The sequence below is a fragment of the Rhineura floridana genome, chromosome 3, assembly GCF_030035675.1.
Source record: "Rhineura floridana isolate rRhiFlo1 chromosome 3, rRhiFlo1.hap2, whole genome shotgun sequence".
Taxonomy (NCBI): Eukaryota; Metazoa; Chordata; class Lepidosauria; order Squamata; family Rhineuridae; genus Rhineura; species Rhineura floridana.
The window spans coordinates 66,544,487-66,556,494 of record NC_084482.1 but is presented as its reverse complement, the minus strand read 5'-3'; the positions used below and the strand labels follow the sequence as shown (position 1 = coordinate 66,556,494).

Sequence of the window (12,008 nt, the reverse complement as noted above, 5' to 3'; positions counted from 1 at the left end):
TGGGGAGTTTTCCGGCTGATAGGGCTGGCGCTCCTGTCGAAACCCTGGTTGAACTGTGGAATGTAGAAATGGCCTGGGCAGTTGACACGATCGCTCCTGCACGCCCTCTCCTTTGTAGAGCTCATGCAGCTCCATGGTATACTCCGGAGCTGAGAGCGATGAAACAGTATAGGAGATGGCTGGAGTGCAGATGGAGTCGAACTCCTGACGGATGCAATCATGCACTGGTAAGTGCCTATACTGGTAAGTGCCTATACTAAGTTATACTCAGAGGCAATAAGGGCAGCAAAAAAGCAATATCTTGCTGCCACTATTAAAGCATCTATTTGCCGTCCAGCGGAGCTCTTTAAAGTTGTCCGTGGGCTATTGTCTTCTGGCCCTAGGGACTCGGTGGAATCATCTGAGGCCCGCTGTAATGAATTTGCTAGGCACTTCCAGGATAAAATCTTTTGCATCCGTCGGGACTTAGACTCCAATGTTACAGCAGTTGAATCGAATGAGGTATCCAGAGCACGGCCTTGTCCTGATTCTTTGGATGAGCTTCAGTTGGTACAGCTTGAGGACGTTGACAAGGTGCTTGGATTGGTGCGTGCAACCACTTCTAAGTTGGACCCTTGCCCCTCTTGGCTAATAAAAGCTAGCAGGCATGGAACAGCCGGCTGGGCCAGGGAAGTGATAAATGCCTCATTGCGAGAGGGAGTGGTCCCTAGCTGCCTGAAAGAGGCGGTGGTAAGACCACTTCTGAAGAAACCGTCCTTGGACCCAGAAAATCTTAACAATTACAGGCCAGTAGCAAATGTCCCATTCCTGGGCAAGGTCCTCGAACGAGTGGTTGCCAGCCAGCTCCCGACACTCTTGGATGAAACCGATTATCTAGATCCATTTCAATCGGGTTTCAGGCCTGGTTTTGGTACGGAGACAGCCTTGGTCGCCCTGTATGATGACCTTTGTCGGGAGAAAGACAGGGGGAGTGTGACTCTGTTGATTCTCCTTGATCTCTCAGCGGCTTTTGATACCATCGACCATGGTATCCTTCTGGGGAGACTCGCTGATTTGGGAGTTGGTGGCACTGCTTGGCAGTGGTTCCGCTCCTACTTGGCGGGTCGTCTCCAGAAGGTAGTGCTTGGGGAGCACTGCTCGACACCCTGGGTACTCCAGTATGGGGTTCCACAGGGGTCAGTTTTGTCCCCCATGCTTTTTAACATCTATATGAAGCCCCTGGGTGCAGTCATCAGGAGTTTTGGAGTACGTTGCCATCAGTATGCTGATGACACGCAGCCCTACTTCTCCTTTTCATCTTTTTCAGGTGAGGCTGTCAATGTACAGCCTGGCTGCGACAATGGACTGGATGAGAGCTAATAAACTGAGGCTTAATCCAGACAAGACCGAGATGCTGTTAGTGGGAGGTTCTTCCGACCGGATGGTGGATGTTCAACCTGTTCTGGATGGGGTTACACTCCCCCTGAAGGAGCAGGTTCGTAGTTTGGGAGTTCTTTTAGAACCTTCACTGTCACTTGAGGATCAAGTAGCCTCGGTGGCACGGAGTGCCTTTTACCAACTTCATTTGGTGGCCCAACTTCGCCCCTATCTGGATAGGGATGACCTCGCTTCAGTTGTCCATGCTCTGGTAACCTCTAAACTAGATTACTGCAATGCGCTCTGCGTGGGGCTGCCTTTGAAGACGGTTCGGAAACTGCAGCTCGTGCAAAATGCAGCGGCCAGATCGATAACAGGGACCAGGTGGTCCGAACATATAACGCCGATTCTGGCCCGCTTGCATTGGCTGCCTATATGTTTCCGGGCCCGGTTGAAGGTGCTGGTTTTAACCTATAAAGCCTTATACGGCGCGGGACCACGATACCTGATGGAACGCCTCTCCCGATATGAACCTACCCGTATGCTACGCTCAGCATCAAAGGCCCTCCTCCAGGTGCCTACTCAGAGGGAGGCTCGGAGGGTCGCAACAAGAAAGAGGGCCTTCTCAGTGGCGGCCCCCGAATTATGGAATAGTCTTCCTGACGAGGTACGCCTGGCGCCGACATTACTATCTTTTCGGCGCCAGGTTAAAACTTTCCTCTTTTCCCAGGCATTTTAGTATGTGTAAAAATGTTTATGTTTTAAATTTAAATTTTAAGCTTTTAAAAAACTGTTTTAAATATGTGTTTTATTGTATTTTATGCTGATTGTTGTGAACCGCCCAGGGAGCTTCGGCTATGGGCGGTATATAAATTTAATAAAATGAAATGAAATGAAATGTAGTATGGCCATTCTTCTGAATTAATATTTGGTGCACATCTTAAAGAGGAAGGCTACATTTGGGCAAGAGGGCAAACAGGCTTAACACAATGACTTTTCTTTATGAGCTATAGAAGCAAGCAAGGCATGTTTTTAAGGTGTTATATATAATTCTGTACTGCCTTGTCTAAAAATCTCTGATCTATGCTGCAATGTTTCCAAAAATTAAGTTGCTTTACAAGCTGCATGTGAAAATCTCATAGCAAATTTATATTCAGCCGTCACAAACCCCTATAGAATGTTATGCTCCTAGCTTTTGTCCAGGACTGTATGATCTTTCTGAGTACATTTCAAGCAAAAAGGGACATTTCAAGCAAAAAGAATGCATTTGTCTCAAGGAAGACAAATGTGTTAGTGACTAAATGTTTATCGTCTAAAGGCTTCAATACACTCAAAGAAGAGTTATGTCTCAGTAAACAGAACACCTATGACTTTAGGCCTGGAGCCTGTTTTCAAAGTCAAGGCTTGACTTTGCATCATTTGTTTAACATGAGTTCATTTGACCATGTACAAAATGACTTTCCGACATTGCTGAGTAACCACAGCCAGCTTCTGCATATGGGATTAGAAGATACAGAGTTTATTGGTCAGAATAATTTATGCATACTGTTTGGTCCCCAAGCATCTTAATTTTAGACTTTTAAAAGTGGCTTTTAAAAAGAGGAACATTCTTAGGGGGAACCACCCATACGAGCAGCAGTACCTTATCACCTCCTTTCTCCCAATAACATAATGTGTGACATCACAGGATCACAATCATTGTTTCCCTGCTTTACTTCAGCCGGTGTTCTTTGTTGTTACATGTTACTGGAGAAGACTGAAGAAGGAGGACATACAAGACTGCTTCTTCTAGCAGCTGCTAAGTATATCCTGCAGCATGTAGTTCAGGGAGAGTCCTTATTGTGCCCTCCAGATGTGGTTGGACTACAGCTCCTATCTTCCCTGACCTTTGGCCATGCTGGATGGGACTGATGGGAGTTGTAGTCCAGCAACATCTGGAGAATGCCAGGTTGGCTACTCCTGGTGTAGTTTCCTACTTTGTTTGTTGCCATCCCAACTGTTCAAGCATTCCTCACTGGATTCCTTCTCAACTGGAAACCTTTCACAAGTCTGTTAGTAAGCTGTGTACAATTTATAAACAATCTCTGAAACATCAATTATTTCCTCTAAGCCGATTTATGTATAGTTTAGCTATTTGGCACACAGCCCCCATATGGTGCTTTTGTGAAATGCAGCTTATGCATAGATGGAGGTGTGTGTGTGAGAGAGAGAGAGGGAGGAGTGTATTGTACAGAAGACTAGATTGTTCACTTTCTGCATGGACAGATGTACACAGATGGGTGCTAACAGAGTGTAAAAAAGCTATTGCTAAATAAATAGACAAGGATTTATTTTCAGCACTGTAACTGGCCTGTGCTGTAGCTTTTGTAGTGTTGGATTACATGGCTTTTACTACTACATGTTGTCTTGCAGCTGTGTCTGCTCAGCTTGTACAGTGCTGGGATCCTGGGCTACGAGACAATGATCTTGTAGTGGGCTCCAGGCTGTGGGGAAAATATTTCTGACAACAGAGCCAATTGATTATTTCCCTCCATCCCCACATCACATTGTGGGTATCTCTGTTGTGTAGTTAACTAGTGGAAGAGCCTCCTGTTGCTAGTCAGAGGATTAGCAGTCCTGTGGCAGAGGTCAGAGTCCTATCACTTGGCCTCAAATACCTAATTAAGGGGTATTTTTCTCATCACTGACCATGTCATTTTTTAATCTCCTGTTATCATGCTGTGGAGTCTCAAAGACCTCCCCTAGTAGCTGGAACCTTCCTCCATATAACTACACCTAGTAGCATTTTCCCATTCAAGATATTTAACTCACAAAAGAATGCATGTTACATAGTGAGTAGCAACTGACAGAGTGATCTGAATGCTGCTGTGCTTGAGGTAGCGTTGTGCTGAATTTTCAGGAGGGGAAGGGCCGTAGCTCAGAGGTAGAGCACAGTCTTTGCATGCAGAAAGTCCAAGGCTCAATCCCTGGTGTGTTCAGATAGGGCTGGGAAATCTCCTGTCTGAAACCATCTCATTTCCTTCAAAATGTAACCAAAGTAGTAGATGGTTATATATGTCTGTTGGGAGTTGTAGTTTAACAACATCTGAGGGCCACAGGTTCTCCATCCCTGGTGTAGGCAGCTAGGTGGACTGACTCAGTGTCAAACAGTTTCCAGTGTACTAGTGTAGTTGGAAAGGGCAGCACTTCGTATTACTTGAATAACAGTGACCTCTCAAGCCTATAGCTGCGTCTGGAAGGCGCAGTAGGGAGCTAGTATGACGTTTCAGCCTGTTTATCTCTTCCCTTCTCCCTTCATCACTGGAAACAGTTCTAAAGTTCATTCTTGATGAGGGACCATGTGTTCAATATTCCCTGCCCTGGTGCCTCCTAGCTGCTGCCAACTTGAAGCAAGGAGAACGACTCTCCATTGTTAGCCAGTTGCAGCCATGGTGGAGAGATTGAATAATTGCTGGTAACACAAAGGCCAAGGCGGTGGTACTGCTTGGGGGAAGAGAAGAGCTCACATTTATCTGAACTCCTGCTTATTGCAAGGAGAGCCCCTCCCCCCAGACAGTGGGATATAGCCTTGGCCACAGTGACCTGTGGAATGCTGAATGCCTGGCTCAGGTGCGGAGGCTTGAAAAACACCTGGCAATTGTACAGCAGCATTGTGTGCAGGAATAGCATTAGGCTGTGTGTGGTGCATACTTTTGTAATGAGTAATGCTGTTATGCTACGATGATAATAAGACTTAAGGGCCTTAGTGTTACTCTTTGCTACTCTGTCGCTGACCACCTCCTCTGGGCAGATTCTTTCCCTGCAGCATGTTGTGGGAGCAGGGCTGCATTATAACGTACATTACTCCAACTGGGCAGGGAAGAGCTAGTTCTAAGATTCCCAGCTGTGAGTACACAGCCACAAGCTATTCATGCACAGCTGCCTGTCATCGTCTTGGAGCCTTGCCCAGCTTTCTTTCTGCTTTGCACCTTGCTGTTTCTAGCCGTTGCAGTTGCATAAATAAGTTATAGAATAGTGGAGCTGGAGGTCTAAGTAGGTTGCCACTTCCACCCTGTTCCTGTTCAAAGGAAGACAGGGGAATGAGAGGGTCCATGGTCTGATTTGCTTCTTATGAGACTTTCTCCCCCTGTGGCCAGGGCAAGGTAAGAAATGTGAGGCTGCAAAGCTCGGTTGGGATGAAAACTGTGAATCTTAAAGAGGACATTAGCTGAGGCTGTGTGTACGTGTGTGCACGAACACGTGTACACACATGTACACCCTCCCCACAATAAGTAGTTCTAATTGCCACCCCTTGTTGTTGTTTTGGACTCCAATCACATCAACTCCAGCTAGCGTGCCAGCAGTGAGGGATGATGGGGGTTGTAGTGCAAAACACGTAGAGGGCACAGGTTGAGAAAGGATAGTGTAAGTGTGTGCCTTCTATCGGTGGTTCTCTTACTCTTGCTGCAGCTATTCTCAGTTCTCACTTCACTCACTCTGCCTTGTGTGCTTCAGTGGCCACAACAAAAGTCTCTGGTGACCATGTGAGAAACCTTGCCTTCAGAAGGCTCAAGTTTCCTTCTAACTCCAGAGTGTTGGCTGCGTCTAGAGGCACAGTGCCAAACTTAATCGCAAGATTTGATAACTTCCCCAAAGAGTTGAGTTTGATTTAAAATCTTTGTCCTTTCCATTTTTTAAAGTTGGTTGCTTCTGAAGAGAAAGGTTGAATACTGCAAGGTAGTCTCTATGTTGGTGTTTCTTTTAGGAAGGGTTCGACACACATTTAGTTAATATGGGGAGGCCTCCTATAAGAATTTTTGAATATCTTCCTCCAGAGGTCAGAAGGACACCTTACCTGTTCCCATAGGTAGCTGTATGGTTATAGGGATAAATACCAGCAACAGAATACACATTTTACTTGTGATAACTGAGCAACATTGAACAATAATCACGGAGGTGCACCATTAGGTTGTGGGGAAAATCCATTTGCTGTAGTACAGTATGTCTTAACCTTTGCTAATAATTTTTCACCATGCTTGTTTATATAGACATGTATTATAGGTGTTATACTGGTGTACTGGTGGCACATCATGTTTATTTCTATAACATAATATCTATAAAACAGAATGGACATAGAATCTTTTATATGATGAATCCTCCTTGGAGACAGTACTGTATATTTCTCTTTCCCAAAAGTCATATGCAATAATATGTTGGATTGCCAAAGCTACAATACAGGCTCAACAACATTCCACCATCTTCCCTGCCCTTAAGGGGATGCCTGTGCTTTACAGATGATAGCCTGAATACAATTCCCAGGCTATAGAGATGGTGAGATAATTGGAGTGTTTGGGTTCTTAGGAGTGTTTACCTCTCTGATTTCCTGTATCTTGCACCCAGGAACTTTAAAGGATGCTTCAGCATTGCATGCTATACCTATTTTCTCAAATCTTTTTAGCTTTCTGTAGAAACTAGTTTTAACTAATTTGTTCCATCATTCTGTCAGCAGAAACCTAGGAAGATCATTCCTCAAGCAGGAGAAGATGCTCAAAATGGCCACCTCCCACCTGGCTGGCAAAGTTATATGTCTCCCCAGGGGCGAAGGTACTACGTGAACACCTTCACCAATGGTAAGCTTCATTTATGTGGTTTTTTATGTAGAAATGTTTACTTTCCTGGCATTTTCTTAAAACCTAAGTTAGCTAATAATTATTACTGAATTAAAAAATAAAACACAGAGACAAAACAAATAAAGCGAGGAATGGGTTCTTGGCTTGTAAATTCAGTCAGCCTGCTTGATTGTTCTGTTTGAATAATGTGATTATCCCCCTCCCACAAGTCTTGCTATCCCTGAATAAGACCCAAAGAAAAATCCCTACCTTGCAGAAGACAGGAGAGCAGCACCATGCTCTCTGCCTCATTTCCTGCTGGATCATGGAGCTTATAATCAAGCCCCATGATTCCTGGGAGGAAGTGGATGCAGTCCATGTTGCATCTGCCAATGAAGAAAACCCCACATGGCCTCTCCTGCCGTCTTGCTGCCTAGTATCGTCTCCACCTTCCAAAGGTAAGCATTTTTCCCCTTAGAAAGAGGGAAGGATCAGAGACTGATGGAAACAGTTGGGTGTGATATGAGCCATTTTGAGTTTGGCCCAGCTCAAAAAGCACCTGGGCCAGATTCAAAATGGTGGCAAACCATTCAATGAGAGAATGCACACTTTTGAGCTCCCCCATTCCATTCTGACTACTTGCTCCATCCCTGAATAAGACCCACTTAGCATTGTAACTGGACTGGACTAAAAATGTTAAGCAATATAATTGAGGCCATGTGTACTTGAAGCATAAAATTTAACATTATTTGCCAATGAAACCTGCAAAGAAAATTAATCATATTTTATTTAAATATGATTTAATAATTAATGCATGTTTTATTTAAATATGTAATCATATATCTTTTTTTTTTGTATCATCCATACAGCACTATATAGCATATCGAGGGTAAACCAATGTCAGCCAACCACTGTATGCTTAAAACAGCCAAGCTAATGATTTGACAGTTCACCAGTTTCTCATTCAGGTTCCAATTTAGGCACATTTCACATCTGGATTTCTTCTATTTCCCTTTCTGCTCTCAAGTGACCACATAGTCCTACAGAACAAAAAGTTCAGTTTTGTTCAAGAAGATAACCCCAGGGGGAAAAGTCCTTAAAAGTTCAGGAAGTTCTGAACAAGTGTCCATAAGCTTGAAATAGCAGCTATTTTGCTGCTGGGTTAGTCAGGACTTGGAGCTGACTTTCATAGATTTTTGCATTATTGTGGGCAGAGCTTAAGCTCGTGGTCCCTGGGCACCTTGCCTGGATTGAATAGTGGCACTTTCACTCTCTTCTTCCTTGGTTCAGAGTTTATCTGCATTCTTCTGCCTTTGTTCTTTGCTGGCACAGGGGCAGTTTGCACCCCCCCCCAAAAAAAACAGTGGTAAATGCTTTCACCATTTGGGGAAAATGGGCCAAAAGTGGTATTTTGCTTGTGGCAATAAGCAGAGAAGGGATGTGGGTGAAGGGACCAGAGCAGGAATGTGGTGAGAATACTTTTTGGCTACATTGTCTACCAGGTATCTTTTTTGGGGGGAGGGTGGACATTTTCAAAAAGATAAGCAGCTTTGGATTGTGATCTGGCAACCGAAATGATGTGGCCTTTGTAGCTATGCTAGTAAAACACGTTTGTGAGGCCTTGCCTCAAACACCAAATTAATATCTATTTTGCATTTTCTCCACCCACTCCTTTTTTTAAAAAAAATCTATGACAGAGGAGGCATATATATGGGAACTTCAAATGAAGAATTATGTCATATATACATATTAAATTTCATTCCCATATCTCAGTTCTCAAGGGAGATATTGCATTACAGTGAATGTTTCATATTTGTTGGCTCCTTTGAAAATGGGTTCAGGGCTTGAGCTGGAGTCCAAACTTGATACATAGAATGGGGTGTTCATTATTTATCCCAACATCTCAATGTATTTTTATATTGAAAATGGATGATCTAGTACTTGCTTTACTTCTAGTGCAGAACTGTATTCTGGAGATGTGTACCAAATTTCATTTGGATATCTCAAAGTTCCTTAGAGTTATCCATTTTACAAATTAGCAGGATGACAAACAAATGAAACATTTCACTTTGGCCCAAAAACTGGACTTGAGGCGCTACTGGGAATTTGTGTCTGCCCTAGCAAATACCTAACCCTTGTTAAGGTATGTCTGTGAGAACTCTGAGTGCTGTTACTCTGGAACTATGTCTCAACTCTGTAATGTTGCTCTGTGTAAGTTACCATTATTTATTTTTGTTTTTATTTTATTTTTTTGCTGTGCTTTATTTTTGCCTATGGGTGGGGAGTTCACTCCATCCTCGGAAGTTAATGGAACAACGCTGCAGGCTAGAATTGCCCTAGACTTCTAGAACTGCTAGATAAATAATGCTGTAGGCCACTGGCCTGAAATTAGAAAATTATTTGTGGTTGTGATGTTTTGCAGTTAGAGGTGTACTTTTGAAATATGGTCTGTCCCTTTTAAAATAAAGGACATTTGGAAATCCTGAGTTCCTCAAGTAGCAGTGCAGGAAATCTGTAGCATCTCACATATCCTTTCAAGGGGTTTTCCTTTGTGGTTTAGCTAAATCTTCATCAGACCTGAAGTAACTGACTGGCTCTGCAGAAATATGCATCAGACGCAAGCAGGAATTTAAATTGTGTTGCAACAGGATGCAAACTCATAATCTACCTCCCACCCCACTCCCACCCCAGATTCTGGTTGGGCTTGTTTGCCACACATTCCATGAAGAATACATATTGCCCAAACAGTGAGAATTCTGCGTAGAACTGTGCCTTTAGCAGTTGCTGCCATTTTCCAAATGTATGTGTGTGGCGCCTGGGATTGCATCCAAGCCCTGCAGAAACAGAGGTAGATTATAGCTAAAGGAGCCCATGGTGAATTATATATATCCAAACAATAAAGCTCTTCTTCTAATTGACAGTTCAGCTTGCATTCTAGCATGTCCCCTTCTCCCCAAACTTTCATAACTTTCATAACTGGCTAACATAAAGGAGAGAATCTCCTACTACTGACACACCAGGTGGCTTTTGCTTCGTTCCTTTTAGGCTCATGTATGTGGCCAAATAATATATTTGTCTTTTGGTGAGAACTAAGATTTCACATGTGAGTGCTCCTATCTCCTAGCCTAGCCCTTTCTAGGCCTTAAAGTATTACGTCTATTCTAGGCTTTCTGTTCTTCTCTGTTGTCAAACATAGAAGGGCATGGGACCAAGTGTTTGTGGGTTGGTTGGTTGGTTTTGCTAGAACAGGCAAGTGAAATGTTGTGCTGTAATGTAGTTATTTGTTGTTATTATACCTCACCCTTCCTCCTGCTGGTACTAGGTGTAGACTAAGAGGGACACCTGCCCCTGAAACCACATGAGAACTGAAACACCGCCATTCTTTGAAATTTGCACATATATGAATTTTACTATGCTAAGTAAAATATGTTTACAAAAATGCATATATTAGGGGAAATGTGCATAAAATGAATATATTAGTGAAAATATACAAAATGCATTATATTCTGAGAAATTGCTTGCGGAAATGTGTACAGTAGTCAGAACTGCATACAAATGTATTTTTAAAGAGAAATTCTCACTAAAATGCTGAATAATTTTTATGATCTTTTAAAAAATCACAAATTGCTGCAGAAATGTGGAGAACTGAATTTAAGACTGGAAAAATGAGAAAGTTAGAAAACTGAAATTGACACATCTTGCCATCCCTACATGTAATATACTGACAGTTATTACAACAACATTACATGATTTTCAGTATGGAAAAATTAGGGATATTTTAAAGGCAATAGAAGAAAATATGTTGGTTTACTCAGAGGCTAAGGCCACATTCACACCATACATTTATTCCACTATTATTCCACTTTAAATAGCCATGGTTTCCCCCAAAGAATCCTGGGAAGTGTGGTTTGTGAAGGGTGCTGAGAGTTATTAAAGAGACCACTATTCCCCTCACAGAGCTACAGTTGCCAGTGTGGTTTAACAGTCAGTTCCTCTTCCTAGAGAACTGGAAACAGTAGCTCTGTGAAGGGAGTAGGTTCTTCTAACAACTCTTGGTACTCTTCACAACTACACTTCCCAGGATTCTTTGGGGGAAGCCATGATTGTTTAAAGTGGAATAAATGTATGGTGTGAATGTGGTCTTAATGATGGTAGCTGGCCAAGCAGAACATCACTGTGGTAGCTTCTCATTAGTCCTGCTGAACACAGGAAATCGCATTCAGTCCTTGAATACTCTTATTTGGGGAACAGAAAGTTAGGAGCATATGACTGGCCATTTGTGGCAAGCCTCATGGTAGCAGCTAGAGCTTTTTTTTTTTTTTTGCCATAAGAGCTTCTGACCAAGAGCAACCTACTCGAGCAGTAACAACTTGGAAATTTCAGCAGCAGTACCCTTAAAGTTCCAAACTAACTCTTAATCTATCCTAAATATTACCAACCTCTCACTTCTCTCAGATTATCCTTGTGTGATCCCAGTATAAACAAAACTAGCTAGAGCACTGATGAGCACAAAGAAAGATAGGCATTGTACTTCTGAAGGATTGTGTATGATTTCTACAATTGTGTGCCAAATGACAAAGCTAATGCCCTTTTTAAAAGTTTGTTTATATATACTATCATAAGTTTGACCTCAAACATATGGCAGACTGGCTTCTAAAACATGCCTGCATTACTTGGCTGGACTTGACTGTTGATTCAGCATCTGTAAGGCCAGGGCTTAGACTTAAGGTCTACATAAGAGTTTTATTAGACTGGGATACAGTGTATGTTATTCCCACCCCAATTCTTGTGAAGACAGCAATTTCTCAGAAATTTTATTCTGTTATAATCTGTATTTTTAAGTGCTTCAGTCCAAAATTCAGTTATGGATTTTGTGATGAGGATCAGAGAACATCAAAACTGTAAAGCCCCTTTCCCCCAATCACACTTGATAAAATTTCTGTGACAAATAATTCTGAAGTAGTGGTGCTAACATTCAAAACAAAAATGCCAACTGAGATTTACAGAAAAAAGAGAAACTCTGGTTTTTAGAGTATGCTGCAACATACCCCAGTATAAAGTCGT

The 12,008-nt window shown here is 42.6% G+C and overlaps 1 protein-coding gene across 8 annotated transcripts in view; it reads left to right on the top strand.

Annotated features, from left to right (window-relative positions):
• Positions 1–12,008, top strand: part of GAS7 (growth arrest specific 7) — a 177,365-nt gene that overhangs the window by 82,882 nt on the left and 82,475 nt on the right. For 3 of the 8 annotated variants that reach the window (XM_061616399.1, XM_061616402.1, XM_061616403.1), the window contains exon 2: positions 6,842–6,965. In XM_061616399.1, coding sequence (XP_061472383.1) covers positions 6,842–6,965 — 124 coding nt within the window. Of the gene's footprint in view, positions 1–1,747; positions 2,024–5,429; positions 5,499–6,841; positions 6,966–12,008 lie in introns of those variants that run through there. The other 5 variants (XM_061616400.1, XM_061616404.1, XM_061616406.1 and 2 more) reach the window with 3 other exon arrangements.